The 19,521-nt window shown below is 40.2% G+C and overlaps 1 protein-coding gene across 2 annotated transcripts in view; it reads left to right on the top strand.

Moving 5' to 3' along the window:
- The first annotated feature begins 523 nt into the window (after positions 1-523).
- The window catches only part of fn1a (fibronectin 1a), a 40,146-nt gene continuing 21,148 nt past the window's right edge, over positions 524-19,521 (top strand). For both annotated transcript variants that reach the window (XM_066685993.1, XM_066685992.1), the window contains exons 1-30: positions 524-780; positions 1,367-1,492; positions 1,663-1,800; positions 1,891-2,022; positions 2,230-2,367; positions 2,683-2,841; positions 2,941-3,138; positions 3,285-3,467; positions 3,570-3,746; positions 5,128-5,283; positions 5,370-5,498; positions 6,563-6,706; positions 8,221-8,342; positions 8,432-8,600; positions 8,710-8,892; positions 9,209-9,337; positions 9,465-9,554; positions 9,662-9,862; positions 11,030-11,308; positions 12,562-12,825; positions 13,251-13,345; positions 13,455-13,623; positions 13,735-13,821; positions 14,184-14,375; positions 15,968-16,231; positions 16,640-16,734; positions 16,844-17,012; positions 17,112-17,198; positions 17,501-17,692; positions 19,029-19,292. In XM_066685993.1, coding sequence (XP_066542090.1) covers positions 651-780; positions 1,367-1,492; positions 1,663-1,800; positions 1,891-2,022; positions 2,230-2,367; positions 2,683-2,841; positions 2,941-3,138; positions 3,285-3,467; positions 3,570-3,746; positions 5,128-5,283; positions 5,370-5,498; positions 6,563-6,706; positions 8,221-8,342; positions 8,432-8,600; positions 8,710-8,892; positions 9,209-9,337; positions 9,465-9,554; positions 9,662-9,862; positions 11,030-11,308; positions 12,562-12,825; positions 13,251-13,345; positions 13,455-13,623; positions 13,735-13,821; positions 14,184-14,375; positions 15,968-16,231; positions 16,640-16,734; positions 16,844-17,012; positions 17,112-17,198; positions 17,501-17,692; positions 19,029-19,292 — 4,861 coding nt within the window. In that variant the 5' untranslated portion in view covers positions 524-650. The remainder of the gene's footprint in view (positions 781-1,366; positions 1,493-1,662; positions 1,801-1,890; positions 2,023-2,229; positions 2,368-2,682; positions 2,842-2,940; positions 3,139-3,284; positions 3,468-3,569; positions 3,747-5,127; positions 5,284-5,369; positions 5,499-6,562; positions 6,707-8,220; positions 8,343-8,431; positions 8,601-8,709; positions 8,893-9,208; positions 9,338-9,464; positions 9,555-9,661; positions 9,863-11,029; positions 11,309-12,561; positions 12,826-13,250; positions 13,346-13,454; positions 13,624-13,734; positions 13,822-14,183; positions 14,376-15,967; positions 16,232-16,639; positions 16,735-16,843; positions 17,013-17,111; positions 17,199-17,500; positions 17,693-19,028; positions 19,293-19,521) is intronic.

The raw sequence follows: 19,521 nt of genomic DNA, 5'->3' as shown, positions 1-19,521 counted from the left end.
ATGGAAATCTTGAGATGTCTAATCCCTTGCCACCAATATTTACGGAGAACTGAGCACCTCACCTCAAACCACCCTGAATGACCCTGAAGTGTTCTACAACGTGTGTTGCGATTAATGACTCTGGAAGATGGAAAACATGGACTTTGTGATGTTGTAAGGACATGGCAGGTCTCCATTTTTTTTTGAAAATTACAAGTTCTGTGTGTGTTTTGGTGTGTTGCCTGCTGCCACGGAAAGGCATTGTACAGGTGACGATATTCCGGATCTGCTTAGAAATACGTGAGTATACTTATTAGTAAAACAGCAGGGAATTCATGTCCTCACAAGTACACTGAGACTACAGAGAGAGAGAGAAAAGAAGAAGCTTGCCTCTGAGGCATGGGGCGTGCGTGTGCGCGCGCGCGCCCCTGTTTAGCTCCTCCCGCTGAAATTTGGGCTCGAATAAAAGTAGTGCGGGCAGGCGCTCGAGGTGTGAGAGAGGGCGTGTCCTGAGCGCGCAGAGGAGTGGGGCGGCGAGTTGAAGGCGCTTCTGAGACAGTGCAGCAGCGGCTCTCCCGGAGCTTCGTCTGGATTCTTCAAGTCTCATATAGCCAGAAAGAAGGTGATCCTCCTGCTGGTGTGCAATTTGTAGTTCGTCTTTACCTGTGAATATGTCCAGGAGCGGTTTGGCCACGGCGCTGGCGCTGGCTCTGCTGACCGTGGCTGTGAACTGTATGCCTAAAGCCGTGGGGAAAAGCAGGAGACAAGCTCTGGAGCACACCCCGTCTTCTGTGTCTCAAGGTGGGTAAATCTTTGCTGCTGTACCATTTCCAGACTGGTTGACTCACTGTTTCATTCAGCTCAAGTTACAGCCGTTGAGCTGGTAGTTTCCAGCAGGCAAGCTTTAAGCCCAGATAGATAGCCAGTAGGCTTATTTATTTATTTATTTATTTATTTATTTTTCTTTTATTGTTTAGTACCTGCTCAGCACTTTAACACTGGACATGATAGGTACAAGTGTTATTTACATTTATGGCATTTTGGCAGACACTCTTATCCAGATACGAGGTTACTGGTATTTACAAGTAGGCCAACGTAATGTTAGGAGTCTTGCCCATGTACTCTTATTGGTGTACCACAGACCTGGAATCGAACCCAGGTCTCTCACTTGGGAGTCAATGATGTTACCACCGTACCACACCAACTACAGTGCTCTGCTCTAGGGAAGGAAGATATTACCTCTTTCTTTTCCATTGTAGACTCTCGCCTTCACGTCCCAATTGCTGTTGTTTATTTACTTTTGGAAGTTCTTTTTTTAGCATGAGGTAGATTTTAAAGCTAGGCCGTATATTATGGGTCGAGTTAATCTGGCTTTATGCTCCTACAGATGGCTGTATAGAAAATGGGCAATTTTATGCAGTTGGTCAGCAGTGGGAGCGCACATATCTCGGCAGTATACTACTCTGCACATGTCATGGAGTTGCTGGTATTAAGTGTAAAACAAAACCAGAGGGTGAGTTGTTGTTGCTGTTTTTTGGTAGTTGCTTCCTTAATTTCCAAATAATGTAATTTACTCTGAGGATATGGCATATGTGAACTTCAATAAGCATTTCTGAAATTCATAAATGTTGAATCGGTAGCACGTGTGTCCAAATATTTGAACGTTGTGTGCATCTGCCCTAGCTGAGGAGACTTGTTATGATAAAGTGATTGCTCGCTCATACCGGGTGGGAGAGACCTATGAAAGACCAAAAGATGGGATGATCTGGGACTGCACATGCATTGGCTCTGGGAGAGGAAAAATCAGTTGCACCATTGCAAGTATGACTGAAATATCCTTATGACGTACAGTGACAGATTGAAATTTAGTTGCAGAGCAGTTGGTTTACCTGTTTTTATTTCTTTCTGTAGACCGCTGTCACGAAGGAGGAAACTCTTATAAGATCGGAGACACTTGGAGGAGACCCCATGACACTGGAGACTACATGCTGGAGTGTGTGTGTTTGGGCAATGGGAAAGGGGAATGGACTTGTAAACCTGTCGGTAAGATGTTCCAAGAATTTAGACAATAGAGATTGATAACAGTCCATGAGTTGACATTGATGCACTTTTCTATGTTATTTTTCATAGGAATTTTGAATATAATGAATAAATCTGATTATTTCTAGTCTAAGAAATACATATGGAAACCGCAAACTGGCCATTTTTAACACTATGTTTAAAACAATCTCTTTCCTATTTGTCTGTTAGCGGAGCGTTGCTACGACAATGCAGCCGGCACATCTTATGTGGTGGGCGAGACCTGGGAGAAACCCTACCAGGGCTGGATGATTGTGGACTGCACTTGTCTAGGGGAAGGAAGTGGACGCATCACTTGCACATCTAGAAGTAAGGAAATCTCTCCAAGGCCTAAAATGTGTTTCTAACTATCTGAACTGCACATTCCTGTTGCCAGCCTCTATCCAGCTGGATCTAACTTTAATTACCCACTAAAAGCCATTACAGCTGAAACCCACTGGCATCAGGTCTGGGTTTTTGGGAGAGAGGGGTATAGGCATACTTTCAGCAGTGTGATGATGAAGGAAAAACATTCAGCCCTGTAACATTTTAATTCTAGGCTCGTATTTACTTAAAGAGCATTAATGCGAGTCGTTGGCCGCCTTTGACTATTGTTAAACCTCCTTTTGTATTTGGTGTTCACAGACCGCTGTAACGACCAGGACACACGCATGTCTTACCGCATTGGAGATACATGGACTAAGACAGATGCTCGCGGGCATGTCTTGCAGTGTTTGTGCACTGGAAATGGCAGAGGAGAGTGGAAGTGTGAAAGACATGCCTCCTTACACACTACTGGCCTAGGTAGTTGTCCACAGAAAAAAAAGAATTTGAAACTGCGTACCTTCTTGTTTAATTGATGGTGATTAATATTTAATATCGTGCATTTGATTGCTTGTGCAGGCACTGGTTCTCGGGTGGTCACCAATGTGCAGCCCTCTGTGTTCCAGCCCTTACCTCTCCCAGTGGCCCCTGTTGAGGGCACCTGTCTCACGGATGCAGGTGTTTCCTATACTCTGGGAATGCGCTGGATCAAGACCCAGGGCAGCAAGCAGATGCTGTGTACCTGCCTCGGCATTGGAGTCAGTTGTGAAGTGTGGGGTCAGTTTCATCACCTAAGCGCTGTCGAGAAATTTGGTCGTTTTGGCTGTTTAAGATCCCAAGGAAATGTTGTCTATTTCTGTTCAAACAAAATGGCTGTTGTTTTATGGTGTGTTTTGGTTGTCTTTTGTCTGTTGGGTGCATAGAGGGCCACGCTCGTGTTTATGGTGGAAACACAAATGGCCAGCCTTGTGTGTTCCCATTTGTATCCATGGGTAAAACGTTCTACTCCTGCACTTCGGAGGGACGTAGTGATGGGCAGCTCTGGTGCAGCACTACCTCAGACTTTGAAAAAGATCACAAGTACTCCTTCTGCACAGAGAAGAATGGTGAGATCTCATTCTGAAAAGAACCTTGGAGTTACTAATAACCTACAGTTTTGAGCAGATTTAAACAGGTTGTCATCCCGTTGTCCATGATTTATTTTACAGTTTTGGTCACAACAAGAGGAGGAAACTCTAACGGTGCCCTTTGCCAGTTCCCATTTTTATACAACGGCCGTAACTACACGGACTGTACTGCTGATGGACGCAGGGATGGCATGAAGTGGTGTGGTACCACCTATAACTTTGATGGAGAGCAGAGGTTTGGTTTCTGCCCCATGGCTGGTAAGTCCCAAAAAAAAATTTGTTTACAATATTTGCGTAGAAAAGTATAACTAAAGTGTATTTTTTTCAAAATCCTGTTAGTTTTAGGCTGTTTTCCCTGATCCTAATATTCTTCTAACAACAAGCAAAATATGACTATTTCATAGGAGGTTGAGATAAGGTTGGTTTTCCAAATGTCCCAGATATCACATTATTACTTCAGCTAATTCCTCAGCTGATACCGGCAACTATTCAGTATTTCAGTATGTAATTTAATCAAATACTAAATGAGTATTTCCACTAGTTACTTTTCTCACTGGTATTGAGAGCTCGTTTGTGCACCTCCTCTAAATTAAACCTATTTACTAGAGACTGATTAGAGCTTATTAATAACACAATCTACTACACAGCTTCAAATTGTTTGTCTCGAATGCGGTTATGAATGGAAGGACACCAAGTAAAAGTTAAGAAGGGGATGCCAAAGAGGGGAACAAAGCATGAGTTTTCACCTATCCAGCCACATTAACATACCTTTAAGAGCCATTGAATGGTCTTTTTGACATCTAAGTGCTAATTAGGTGTGACCAGCCCAGGATCTTGCAGATCTTTGTTATTAGATTTATTGATAGGATCCCATTTGGTGCTTTAGGTCATTGGTGGGTGTGGTTTTCTGCATGTGGGAGTCTTTGCTGCAGAGTAGATGCCATTTTTATTTATAAATATTGCTTAATAAATGGGAAACAGCAATTACTCAAATGAAATGCTCAACGCAGGAGATTGATGTGAATACGATTGAAACTAATTTCCTTAAATTTAATTAGAAGAGTGATTAAAATCTTTGGCCAAATAACAAAGGCTCTCTGGCTGGAGTACTTTAAGAGCGTCTGAGTAAGTTGTGGCCCCACAGCTGTATGCTGTGCAGACGAAAAGAACCTGGCTCCGGCCTAGGGTCTGGCTGGCAGTGAAGCATTACGGTGCTGGCTGGAGTCCAGGACAGCTGCTCTTAGATTAGTGGGCTCCTCCTTTAGCTCCCTCTCCCTCTCTCAGCCTTGGCATCCTCATCCAGTTCTCATCATGAACTCATTTTCATTACCCCCAAAAGGTCAAACTGCTATTCTAACTCACAACAATGAGGCCATTTTTGAAACCACATTGTAGTCACTGAGTGTTTTCTCTTTAATTACTGTTCTCGGTTTTAGACGTCTTCACTCGTAAATTAGACAGTTGCTTTTTGTTAATGGTACATGTAAATAGAAACTGGGGTTTTGTTGGCATTTGTTATGTTTTTAATTTTGCTGGAACACAGTGCTTGATCCACCCCTCCGATTCACCACTTTATAACACTGCATGCAGTATTCTCTGGAGCGAATCCTTATCACCCAATGTCCTCTCGCTCTTTCAGCTCATGAGGAAGTATGCACCACCAGTGAGGGAGTGATGTATCGTGTGGGTGATCAGTGGGACAAACAGCATGATGTTTTGGGCCACATGATGCGCTGCACATGCGTAGGAAATGGTCGCGGGGAATGGAGCTGCATTGCCTACTCACAGCTCAAAGGTAACCACTGGCCTCTCTTGTCCTATAGAACACTACCATGGGTGGTTTTTATTTGTTTATTTATTTATTTCTGTTAAATTCTCCAGACCAGTGCATTGTAGATGGCTTGACTTATGAGGTGAACCAAACTTTCACTAAGCGACACGATGAGGGTTACATGATGAACTGCACCTGCTTTGGCCAGGGCCGTGGACGCTGGAAGTGCGACGCCATTGGTGAGTTTAAGTGTTTGAGTTTTAACCCCAACATCTAACCTCCTTTAACCCTTTAAAGCCTGACACAGGTAATAATTATACAATAAAACAGATTATGTGGCCCTAAATGTGGTTATTTTTTACATTTTTACATCATTTATTTGTGAATGCATCATATTTAGGCATTTACCAATGCATTTTTTTCTTCAATTGGTCTTTCATTCAGTTCACTGCATCAGTTAAAACTGTTCTTCAAACTTCTTTACAATATTTTCTTAATTTTGATTGATTTCAATTAAACAATGAATAGCAAATGATTGTCTCTGTTCTTCAGAACTTCTCAGGATAACGTAACATAGCCGTTGAGAAACACTGCCCCAGAGGTTCTTGATCTATTAGCACACTCTGTTCTTCTCTCTGACCTTTTAACTTTTCATATTCTGGTGGGTAATAAAACACCAAAACCACAAAGGCTCTTTTTTGTTTCTCTGCACAGCTATGTTTCCATATTTAGAAAAACTACAGTTGTTTCTGTTACTGTCTGAACCTTGGCTTGAGGTCTGAGGTCATTCAACAGACCTCCCACACTCCTCTCTTTCATCATCATCATCTTCTGAACCCGTCTCACAAAATCTATGTCGACGACTGAGCCAACAAATTTCCACACAAAGGCTTTTTGTTTCATAAAAAATACTTTGTAAAATTGTCTAAATGCATTTTGCTGCTGTAAAGGACAGATTGAATTTTCTGAATATTTATCTTAATTAGCATTTGACTGGTAGAATACACTACAACTATGAAATGGAACAAAAATACTTAGTTTTACTACAAGTAACATCATACAAATCAAACCTGGAGTTGCTTCATTGTGGCAAAAAATTAGCTTGAGATTTTCTCCTGTGTTTTCATGATTAAAGGGTTAAGTATTTATGATTAATGTGTTATCAAAATCTTCTCAATTTTGGAGGTACAGTACTTAATTTCCTTTCAGCTTCCTAGCCTACAGACCTTAGATTTACACAAGATTCTCCAAAATGGCTAATTTAATGATCGGGTAATGACCCTGAACCAATTTCCTCTTGTAGACCAGTGCCAGGAGCCAGAAACCAGAGTGTTCTATCAGATTGGAGAGTCCTGGGACAAGGTCATCCATGGAATCCACTACAGGTGTTATTGCTACGGCAATGGGATTGGTGAATTGAGCTGTGAACCCCAGCAGTCTTTCCCTGGTGAGTGGAACACATCTCCTAAAGAGGCTTAAATGAAGCATGTGTACCTACACACAGACTATATAAGTCATGCTGAGTTTATTATGTAGTCGTGGGGGCTTTGGGGAGGAGAACATTGAAATTCAAAGGGTTCCAGATGTTTACAAAAGAACAGAGATATAGGAACTGCTTATTTCCTCTCAGGTGTTGGCTAGGGATCTTCAGATCTTCTGCTATGTCAGCATTTGCCTTTTCTTAAAGCCTGCACGTGATTCCTTTACTGCTTTGAACAAATGTTCGTGTTTTGGAGGTGTTGTTTGAAAACGACACATTGGGCTTTTACTTGCGCTTGTCCGTGTCTCCATTTGTTTGTGGCTGTAACTGTGTTTGCTTCTTGGACTTTGAAGTTGGATTGATAGAAACAGACACGCGTCCAGTCGACTGCTGTCTCATTTGTTTACCCACTTTCTGTTTGCTTCCTTGGCTTTGCTTCAGTAAGTTTATTTGTGGGAGACTTTGGGAGACTTCAAATCCCTAGTTGCACAACCTCAGCATCTCTGAAGACATTTCCTATCAAGCAGTTTCCATTAATATCAGATGACTTGAGTTTTATTGGTGAATCAGTTATGCAGTAGAATCTGCCCTTGTCTTAATCCAAATCCACTTTGCCAAATGTAGGTTTTGCTATATGTATACATCTACTGCAAAGTCCTTAAATATCACTAGTGAACTCTTCGCCAAGGAACTACATGTTAGTTATGCCAAGAATGCTTCAGTGACCTGTAAAGGGTCAGAGGAGTTCATTACAGACCTGTCTAAGTACAGGGGACCCCAGAACAATAACTGTTTTAACCACATACAGCTGTTGAAGTCTGGGAACAGGGCAGGCTAGCCTGGTGGAATTCATCTTAGACTCTGGAATTCATCTTAGACTCTTTAGTCAAGCCAGTGGGCATTCGCAGCACTATCTCTGTGAAATTGAGACCAGATTGGCCAAATTAGCATGGAGCAATGCTGCAAAATATATATATCTACATACGTACACACACGGTTGATATAAGAAGTGTGTCTGAGTGGAGGACTTGGTTATTAAAACACTATGAGGACTTTAAAACCTCAAAGAGATAGGGGTTTGTAAAGATTTGTAATTGTTAAAACTGGAGTTGGAAAAATAAGTGTGTTTCTTTGTTTATTTTCTTAAATGATTGGTTGAGCACATTTATAAGAGCTTTGTTTGCTGGATTTTGAAACCTTGAAATCTGTATACACAGACCTCAAACATGTGCCAGTTGTGGGTGAGTGCTAAAACCTTGGTAAGAATCTTGCAGAACTGTGTTAAGATTCTGGCTTCAGTTTTACACTAAAACCAGTCGCAAAGCACAGCAACATTTTAACCGTGCTTTTATTTTCCTTCAGTGACTTTTGACCTTAAGAAATTGTTATTTTTTCTTTGTCATTGTTGACACTGATAATTCTGACGGATATAATGTATGTGTATCTTGGTACTGATCGTTTCTTTTCACCTCCTTTTGCAGGTGGTAATCGTCCTGTTCAGGTTATTATCACAGAGGCAGGCAACCAGCCCAACTCCCACCCCATCCAATGGAGTCCTCCACCATCTGCTCACATCACCCAGTACATCCTCAAGTGGAGACAGGTCAGTCAGTGTTATTTGTTGAAGGGTTACGTGTGAGGTGTCTCTACCATTTGGATTTTTGTGTCAGCATTGATCTTGTTTTGCAACAGAAAGACACCAGTACTCCATGGAGGGAAGTAACACTTCCAGGTCATCTGAACTCATACACCATTGCTGGACTCAAGCCAGGCATTACCTATGAGGGTCAACTCATCAGTATCCTACGCTTTGGACGCAGAGAGGTCACTCGCTTTGACTTCACTACCACCTATGGCTCCTGTGAGTATTTGCCCACATTCAGGAGAATAAGTGAATTCCGGTAATTGTTATAATTCACCTCATCCCATAGCCAGATGTCCTACATTGAACATTTCTGTTCTTCTTCCAGTGGCTACATCTGAGGGTGAAACAACTCCTCCACCTCCAGTGGTGGACACCTCAGAATCTGTAACTGAAATCACCTCCAGTAGCTTCGTTATATCATGGGTGTCTGCCTCTGACACTGTATCTGGCTTCAGAGTGGAATATGAGCTCAGCGAGGACGGAAGCCAGCAAGGACCCATCATCTTGGGTCAGTTACTTCATCTTTGAAATACAGATGTTGAAATAATTATTAGACAGTATGTTCATGCTTTTTAGCCTTTAGAACACACGAATTACTAATTACAAGACTGTAAAGTGGTAGAAATAATAATTATTATTACTATATTTTACTGAGCATAACATGGATATAACCAGTATTTAAAGAATTCTGTTTAATTGTATATTTTATTTAAAGAGATTTTGTAGTGGCGTCTTTTGTTTTAATGGTGTGAGTCATGGAGATCATGCTTCTATATAGTTACTGGGAATAACTGTAATCGACTGTTAAAATGCACATTTTACAGACCTGCCACGTTCAGCCACGTCTGTGAATATCAACGAGCTGCTGCCGGGCAGGAAGTACACAGTTAACGTGTATGAAGTCACTGAAGAAGGAGAACCCACCTTGATCCTGACTACCTCCCAGACAACCGGTGTGTTATGGGTTTCCTTTTTTATATATGTGTCAGATTAACTTCAATTACTGTAAAGTATCCCAATATTCGAGCTGCATGCAGTGGTGTAGTTTCTAGACTTATCTTCTCTCTTTTGTCATTGCAGCTCCGGATGCTCCCACAGAACACGAAGTAGAGGATGTGGGTGAGACCTCCATGAGAATCAGCTGGTCTAAGCCTCTGGCTCCCATCACAGGTCTGCCATGTGTTTCTCACATGTAAAAAATATGCTTAATGCCCCAGAATAGAGGGTGAATGTAGTGAATTATTATTATCGTTTTATTTATTTTTATTATTTTGTAGGATATCGTGTGGTTTACACTCCATCCATTGAAGGAAGCTCTGGCAGCACTGAACTTACTTTGCCTGACACAGCAACTTCTGTGACCTTAAGTGACCTTCGCCCTGGCCTGCTGTACAACATTAGCATCTATGCTGTGGAAGAGAATTTGGAGAGTGAGCCAGTGTTTGTACAAGTTAACACTGCTGGAGAACCACAGCCAGGTATGTGATCAACAGAGGCCAACATGAATCTTGCTTGACATTTAAACGTTTGTGTCCGGAATCAGTGCTCAGAATGGTTCTGAAGGCAGCGCTGTTTTTGAGGACATAGGAATGCTATTGGTTAGGAGATAACAGGATGGATGAACGTGATTGGTGAGCACATATTTGATGGAGTTTCAAAATCCATGACATTTGATATATATATATATATATAAATAGTTTTTTTCTGAGAAAACAACACCAGTTATGTGTAGAGTTTAATTAAAAACCATCTAACTTCCATGCAGTGTTTCGCATATAAAGCACAGAGGAAGAAAAATTCAGCTATTGTTAATTTTAATTGGATATTCTCTGAACCAGTTACGTTTGCATTTTCTTCAGAGTTGTTTTAAATAGTGATTTGGAGCATGAGCCATGTGAACACACAGAAAATACCACTAAACTTCAGAAACCATAGGAATAAACTCTCTACAAGTTTGTGAAGTGTTGAATTATTTATTTTGAATCTAAATTAAGTTTGCATTATCTTTTTGCAGAGGATTTGTGGCATTTGTAGAAGGTTTTGTTAGTAGTGTTGTTTTCGTTTTATAGAAACCCCAGGGTTTTATGACAAACAATACAATATATTCATTCATTCATTCATTCATTATCTGTAACCCTTATCCAGTTCAGGGTCGCGGTGGGTCCAGAGCCTACCTGGAATCATTGGGCGCAAGGCGGGAATACACCCTGGAGGGGGCGCCAGTCCTTCACAGGGCACAATACAATACAGCTTTTCACAACTTGTCTTTTTGCCACACCGCCCTTCAAAGACCTTTTGATATGTAGTAGCATCTTATGGCAGTGAAGCTTTTTGATGGCTCCTCAAATTTATGGTGGAACTAAAACAAACTAAACATGTCTCTCCTCTGGAAATCTATTATTCTTTCTTTTAAGGTGTGACTGGTACATCAGCATGGTGTCTGAAGTGTTCTCTTTGGTCTGGAAAGTTGTATTGAGTTTTATTTTATAAAGACTTTGTTTGGATCAAGTGTAATGTAGTTTGATGTATATGCAGAGACTGAGGTTCTGAAAGGTTCAAAGCAATGTTTTAAAAAATAGATAGTTTTTAGTGTTCAGTTTGATATCATCTCCATCTAACTACACTGTCATTGTGTCTACCTGCAGAGGAAATCCCATCTCCAACCGACCTGCAGTTCTTTGAAGTTTCTGACTCTAAGATTACCATCACCTGGACTGGTCCTCCAGCAGAGGTGTCAGGGTTCCGTGTTTCTGTGGCACAAGTGGGAACTGATGGACTTACTGAGAGAGAGAGGCAGCTCCCCATCACACAAAATGCCTATGCTGAAGTCACTTCACTGCAGCCAGGAACACTGTACCGCTTCTTTATCTTTGCCCTGAAGGGAGGAGAAGAAAGCGAACCTCTGGTTGGAGAGCAGGCAACCAGTGAGTATACTACACATTAATATGCTGGTTAAGTAAAAGTACACATGCAGATGTAGATTTTGAAGTGTGTTACAATTTTAAATCATCTGGGAACTGAGGATACTAATTGTTGTCAATTACAAGTGGAACTTTTTGCCCATTTGGCTTATTACAAAACGTAAAGGGAATCTCTACGATTGTGAGGAAACACAGTTCACTCTGGTTTGTTTACATTCAGAAGCTCAGTGACTTTTAAGGTGGAACTGTATGTTTGATGGAAAAAACCCAAATGGTGTTTGTGTGTGTGGCTGAAGTCGAACTTGTCTGTAAATGTTTGTTCACTGTTTGAATTACCACAAAAACTCATTTGTAATTTGAGATGGAGAGATTTCCACATTAAATGATCCGAAACAGCAAAAGCAAGTCAATATTGCCCACTGGAGCAGGAATAGAGCAATATCCTCATGTTGGTTTTCAATATTTGGAGGTCTATACGTTGTCTACAATACTCCAGATGAGTTCTGTCATCAGAAGACGGAGAGAAAGCCTAGCATAACGGGCCGAAACTGTTTTTTTTTTTTTTTCACAATTGTGAACGTCCACTTTAAGCTCATCGAGGGTCTGTGGCGTCCATTGTCAGATTTTCCACTTTATGACGTAACATACAATTTCCAAAGGAGACATGGGTTTTCTGAAGTACACCCAAATCCATGTCAGCATTTTAAAATTATTATTATTATTATTATTATTTTACACAATAGTATGATGGTTTCTCATGCAGTGCCACCTAAGGGTTTGAATGTCACACATTAAACAGTGAGATGTGGCTTTCCCGTTTATGGACAGAGATTTCTCCAAATTCCCTGAAACCTTTCACAATATTATGTGCGGTACATGGTGAAAGACCTGGATTCTTTGCAATCTTACACTGGGGAATGATCTTTCTGAAATGTGGAACAGTTCTCCTACGAAGTTTGGTACAAGGCACCTTTTGTTCTTGTTGCTGTTTAAAAGAGTAAACTATCCTCAGAACCTCAGATTCTAGTTTATATTTTTAAATGTCCCGACTTACAAGTTCATAACTGTCCCACAATTTTTTCAAAGATGTGTGTGTGTGTGTATACTTTATCATGTCATAAAATTAAATGTAGAAATATGTAAGTTAATATCAAGTTTACAAAATCAGATTAGTCATCATTTTTCTCCTCCCCCAAAGCCATTGCAGTATTCTTTCAATTTTTATTTTATGACATATTCTTCTGTTGTCTACACAGGACCTGACACTCCTACAAACATTCGTTTATCCAATGTAACTGAGGACAGTGCCCTGATAATCTGGACACCTCCCAGAGCGCCGGTCACCGGTTACAGGCTCTTCCTAACTGTGGAAGGCTCACATTCCAAACAGCTGCGTATCCCTGCTCGTCTGACCCAGTACACCCTGCTGAACCTGCAGCCAGACACGGCGTACACAGCCACACTGCACTCTGAAAAAAACAATGTGATCAGTGAAGGATCTGTAGTGACCTTTAAGACCTGTGAGTTTGAGGTTTACTCTTTTATTATTAGTATCAGGAATATGTTTCTAGGGGTGTGTGCACAAATGTAGTTACAGCAGAGTAGAACCTAATCATTCAGAATGTTTTAGGAGGTGGCCTTAGATTATTTAATTATTATAAATACTATGAAGTAGTTGACAAGAGAAATCCCAGTCTGTACCTTTGTCATTAACAAGTCTGTCAGTGCTCCCCAGTTTAGACACTGAGATAAACCTAGAAGAAGATGCATAGCCTTTTTGTCAGACTGCTTACCAACCTTAAGAACAGCAACAATAAATATATAATCTAGATACAAACCAACCTTAGATACAACTCATGAAATGACCAAGGGCTAAAACTTGTTGTGTGATCTACATCTTATAGATTACGCTTACCTTTGAATAATGGAAGTGTTCTGTTTGCAGCTCTGCCAATGGGAAGTGCTCCACGATTCAGCACCGATGTTACCGACACCTCCATTATCATCTCCTGGAGTCCTGTGCCGAAAATTGGATATAAGGTATTTGAGTACATCTCGGTATTGTTTTGGGAACTGTTTACATTGCACACTACATTTTGAGAATCTATCTTAAGGCATGCACTCTCACATACCCTTCTCTCTGTCTCAGTTGACTGTGAGGCCAAGTCAAGGTGGGGAAGCTCCCAGGGAGGTGACATCTGAGTCCGGCAGCGTCTATGTCTCAGGCCTGACCCCTGGAGTAGAGTACACCTACAGCGTCCAGCCAGTTATCAATGGCCATGGGCACGGTGTCCCCATCACACGTCGTGTCACCACACGTAAGACTGCAGCCACATCATGTCTTATGTCAGAGATTTATTGACATCTCATACATTCATGAGGTCAAACTGTGCTGTTGTAACATGCAGTGTCTCTCTCTCTCTTTTTAGCTCTGTCTCCACCCACTGATCTCAGCTTGGAGACCAACCCAAACACTGGAGAGCTGACTGTCCAGTGGAATGAAGCCAAAACCCCAGGTTAGCACTGTGTTCTTTATCATTTCTCCATGTTTTACTTCCCTGAGGGCTCTAGCAGAGTAAAACTACGAGTTACTACTTCTGAAATATAGTATTCTTGCAAAAATTGAGTGTAGATTGCTAGTAAACAACCATACGACGCCATATTGCACTGCTGTTTGGAAAAAAATCTTATTATAAACTTAGTTCTGGATATTTATACAAATGGCAAAGAGATTTATAGGGAAACTGCTGCAGTGAATTGTTTTTACCATGCGTTCATATTAATATTTACCATGCATTCCTGTGTAAACATTGCTTCCCTTTCTTCTTCCGCCCTCAGTCTGAGCCTTTTTTATACACATTTATATCTTACTCCACAGATATCACTGGCTACAGAGTGACATGCACTCCCACCAATGGACAGCGAGGCAACTCTCTAGAAGAGTTTGTTAAGGCAGGACAGACTTCATGTACTCTGGATAACCTCAGCCCTGGAGTGGAGTATAATGTGAGCGTGTTCACGGTGAAGGACGATATGGAGAGTGTGCCCATCTCCTCTACAATCACTCCGGGTATGGCTTATAAACACACTCAAAATACCGTGAATGATGACTGCCTTCTTGTCCTGACGCCTTAAAACTTAATATGACTACTTCAAATTTCACCTGTTGTTGATGGATGCAGCAGTGAAGTTGTTTCAATTGATACAGGACCTATTTAAAATATTTTTACTAGTTGTGGATGTGAAACTCGTAAACTGTAACACTTGATTCTAATCATACTTTTTCCTAAAGTCACCAAACACTGATGAAATAATAAGAATTAAATTTATTTCTCTGACAAAAAGTGATATGGAACAACAGATTTCTTATAATTAATAATTAATAATAATAATAATAATAATAATAATAATAACATTGTTACTATTAATGTAATCAATTGTAATAATAATTATTACAGATATTTTAGGGTAAATTTACACTGAATTGGCTTTTATTATAATTCTTAGTTTCTGATTCTTGACATTTGTATCCAGTACATTCTCGCAAAACGATTAAAGTTAGCATTGAAATCACTATTTATTGATATTTTGGGTTTCATATCTCCTGACATATGTACTTACCGCCATGATGTTGTCTCCTAACCAGTCCACACTGTTTAAATTACCACAGAAACTCATTTGTAGTTTGAGACGTTTAGTTTTGTAGCACCTTCGGTATTGCAGTTATCCATCTCCAGAGTTTGGAGACATTTCCACCTTAAATCATCCAAAACAGCAAAAGCAAGTCAATATCACCCACTGGAGCAGGAATAGAGCAATATCCTCATCTCGGGTCATGCTTTTCAATATTCGTTGTCTAAAATACTCCAGATGTTTCTGGCATCAGAAGACGGAGAGAAAGCCTAGCATAACGGGCTGAGACTGTTTGTTTTTTAGTGACACTGGGGCTTTGTAACACATTAGACTGGTTTTCAAGGCACAAACAAAATGGAGAGCCAGCAAATGATGAGGAAACATCTTATGAACTTTATGAACGTTTTTGTTTTCTTTTCACAATTGTGAACGTCCACTTTAAGCTCGTCGAGGGTCTGTGGTGGCCATTGTCAGATTTATTTATTTAAATTATAATTGTATGATGGTTTCTCGTGCAATGCCACCTAAGGGTTTGAATGTCACACATTAAACAGTGAGATTTGGCTTTCCCGTTTATGGACAGAGATTTCTCCAAATTCTCTGAAACCTTTCACAATATTATGTGTGGTACATGGTGAAAGACCTGGATTCTTTGCAATCTTACACTGGGGAATGATCTTTCTGAAATGTTGAACAGTTCTCTTGCAAAGTTTGGTACAAGGCATCTTTTGTACTTGTTACTGTTTAAAAGAGTAAACTAACCTCAGAACCTCAGATTCTAGTTTATATTTTTAAATGTCCCGACTTACACACATCTTTGAAAAAATTGTGGGGCAGTTATTAACTTGTGTGTGTGTTTCTGTGTATAATTTGTATACATATATAAATTAATCATGTCATAAAATTAAATGCAGAATTATTTAAGTTAGTATCGTCTTTAATCAAGTTTACAAAAACAGCTTAGTCATGTTGGCTTTTTACATTATTCTTTCAATTTTTTAATGATATACTCTCCTGTTGTCTACACAGGACCTGATGCTCCTACAAACATTCGTTTATCCGATGTAACTGAGGACAGTGCCCTGATAATCTGGTCACCTCCCAGAGCGCCGGTCACTGGTTATATACTCTTCCTAACTGTAGAAGGCTCACATTCCAAACAGCTGCGTATCCCTGCTCGTCTGACCCAGTACACCCTGTTGAACCTGCAGCCAGACACGACGTACACAGCCACACTGTACTCCGAAAAAAACAATGTGATGAGTGAAGGATCTGTAGTAACCTTTAAGACCTGTGAGTTTGAGGTTTACTCTTTTATTATTAGTATCAGGAATATGTTTCTAGGGGTGTGTGCACAAATGTAGTTACGGCAGAGTAGAATCTACTCATTCAGAATGTTTTAGGAGGTGACCTTAGATTATTTAATTATTATAAATACTATGAAGTAGTTGACAAGTGAAATCCCAGTCTGTACCTTTGTCATTAACAAGTCTGTCAGTGCTCCCCAGTTTAGACACTGAGATAAACCTAGAAGAAGATGCATAGCCTTTTTGTCAGACTGCTTACCAACCTTAAGAACAGCAACAATAAATATATAATCTAGATACAACTCATGAAATGACCAGGGGCTAAAACTTGTTGTGTGATCTACATCTTATAGATTACACTTACCTTTTAATAATGGAAGTGTTCTGTTTGCAGCTCTGCCAATGGGAAGTGGTCCACGATTCAGCACCGATGTTACCGACACCTCCATTATCATCTCCTGGAGTCCTGTGCCGAAAATTGGATATAAGGTATTTGAGTACATCTCGGTATTGTTTTGGGAACTGTTTACATTGCACACTACATTTTGAGAATCTATCTTAAGGCATGCACTCTCACATACCCTTCTCTCTATCTCAGTTGACTGTGAGGCCAAGTCAAGGTGGGGAAGCTCCCAGGGAGGTGACATCTGAGTCCGGCAGCGTCTATGTCTCAGGCCTGACCCCTGGAGTAGAGTACACCTACAGCGTCCAGCCAGTTATCAATGGCCATGGGCACGGTGTCCCCATCACACGTCGTGTCACCACACGTAAGACTTCAGCGACATCATGTCTTATGTCAGAGATTTATTGACATGTCACACATTCTGTGCTGTTGTAACATGCAGTGTCTCTCTCTCTCTCTTTAGCTCTGTCTCCACCCACTGATCTCAGCTTGGAGACCAACCCAAACACTGGAGAGCTGACTGTCCAGTGGAATGAAGCCAAAACCCCAGGTTAGCACTGTGTTCTTTATCATTTCTCCATGTTTTATTTCACTGAGGGCTTTAGCAGAGTAAGACTACGAGTTACTACTTCTGAAATATAGTATTCTTGCAAAAATTGAGTGTAGATTGTTAGTAAACAACCATACGACGCCATATTGCACTGCTGTTTGGAAACAAATCTTATTATAAACTAAGTTCCATATGCATTTATATTAATATTTACCATGCATTCCTGTGCAAACATTGCTTCCCTTTCTTCTTCCGCCCTCAGTCTGAGCCTTTTTAATACACATTTATATCTTACTCCACAGATATCACTGGCTACAGAGTGACATGCACTCCCACCAATGGACAGCGAGGCAACTCTCTAGAAGAGTTTGTTAAGGCAGGACAGACTTCATGTACTCTGGATAACCTCAGCCCTGGAGTGGAGTATAATGTGAGCGTGTTCACGGTGAAGGACGATATGGAGAGTGTGCCCATCTCCTCTACAATCACTCCGGGTATGGCTTATAACACACTGAAAACGGCTTGAGAGCTGACTGCCTTCTTGTCATGACGCCTTAAAACTTGATATGAGATTTATTATAATTAATAATAATAATAACCATAAAAACAACATTGTTACTATTACTATTAATGTAATCAATTGTAATAATAATAATTATTACAGATATTTTAGGGTAAATTTACACTGAATTGGCTTTTATTATAATTCGTAGTTTCTGATTCTTGATGTTTAATCTTTTTACGAGAATGTACTGGATACAAAGTTAGCATTGAAATCACTTTTTATTGATAGTTCAGGTTTCATATCTCCTGACATATGTACTTACCGCCATGGCGTTGCCTCCTAACCAGTCCACACTGTTTAAATTACCACAGAAACTCATTTGTAGTATGAGACGTTTAGTTCTGTAGCACCTTCGGTATTGCAGTTATCCATCTCCCGAGTTTGGAGACATTTCCACCTTAAATCATCTGAGACAGCAAAAGCAAGTCAATATCACCCACTGTTTTTTTTTTTTACTGACTCTGGGGCTTCGTAACACATTAGACTGGTTTTCAAGGCACAAACAAATTGGAGAGCCAGCAAATGATGAGGAAACATCTTATGAACTTTATGAACGTCCACTTTAAGCTTGTCGAGGGTCTGTGGTGGACATTGTCAGATTCTCCTCTTTATTATGCAACATACAATTTCCAAAGGAGACATGGGTTTTCTTTAGTACCCCCAAATCCATGTCGGCATGTTTTTATTCTTCTTCTTCTTCTTCTTCTTCTTATTATTATTATTATTATTTTACACAATAGTATGATGGTTTCTCATGCAATGCCACCTAAGGGTTTGAATGTCACACATTAAACAGTGAGATTTGGCTTTTTTCGTTTATGGACAGAGATTTCTCCAAATTCCCTCAAACCTTTCTCAATATTATGTGTGGTACATGGTGAAAGACCTGGATTCTTTGCAATCTTACACTGGGGAATGATCTTTCTGAAATGTTGAACAATTCTCCTGTGAAGTTTGGTACAAGGCACCTTTTGTACTTTTTGTTGTTTAAAAGTGTAAACTAACCTCAGAACCTCAGATTCTAGTTTATATTTTTAAATGTCCCAAGTTTATAATTACCCCACAATTTCTTTCAAAGATGTGTGTCTCGGTGTTAGTGTATAATTTGTATACATATATAAATTAATCATGTCATAAAATTAAATGTAGAATTATTTAAGTTAGTATCGTCTTTAATCAAGTTTACAAAAACAGCTTAGTCATGTTGGCTTTTTACAGTATTCTTTCAATTTTTTTAATGATATACACTCCTGTTGTCTACACAGGACCTGATGCTCCTACAAACATTCGTTTATCCAATGTAACTGAGGACAGTGCCCTGATAATCTGGACACCTCCCAGAGCGCCGGTTACTGGTTATAGACTTCTCCTAACTGTGGAAGGCTCACATTCCAAACAGCTGCGTATCCCTGCTCGTCTGACCCAGTACACCCTGTTGAACCTGCAGCCAGACACGACGTACACAGCCACATTGCACTCTGAAAAAAACAATGTGATCAGTGAAGGATCTGTAGTGACCTTTAAGACCTGTGAGTTTGAGGTTTACTCTTTTATTATTAGTATCAGGAATATGTTTCTAGGGGTGTGTGCACAAATGTAGTTACAGCAGAGTTGAATCTACTCATTCAGAATGTTTTAGGAAGTGGCCTTAGATTATTTAATTATTATAAATACTATGAAGTAGTTGACAAGTGAAATTCAAGTCTGTCAGTGCTCCCCAGTTTAGACACTGAGATAAAACGAGAAGAAGATGCATAG

Source organism: Hoplias malabaricus, chromosome 12, assembly GCF_029633855.1.
Source record: "Hoplias malabaricus isolate fHopMal1 chromosome 12, fHopMal1.hap1, whole genome shotgun sequence".
NCBI lineage: Eukaryota > Metazoa > Chordata > Actinopteri > Characiformes > Erythrinidae > Hoplias > Hoplias malabaricus.
Note: the sequence above shows the minus strand (reverse complement) of the source record. Positions and strands in the feature narration are given on the sequence as shown.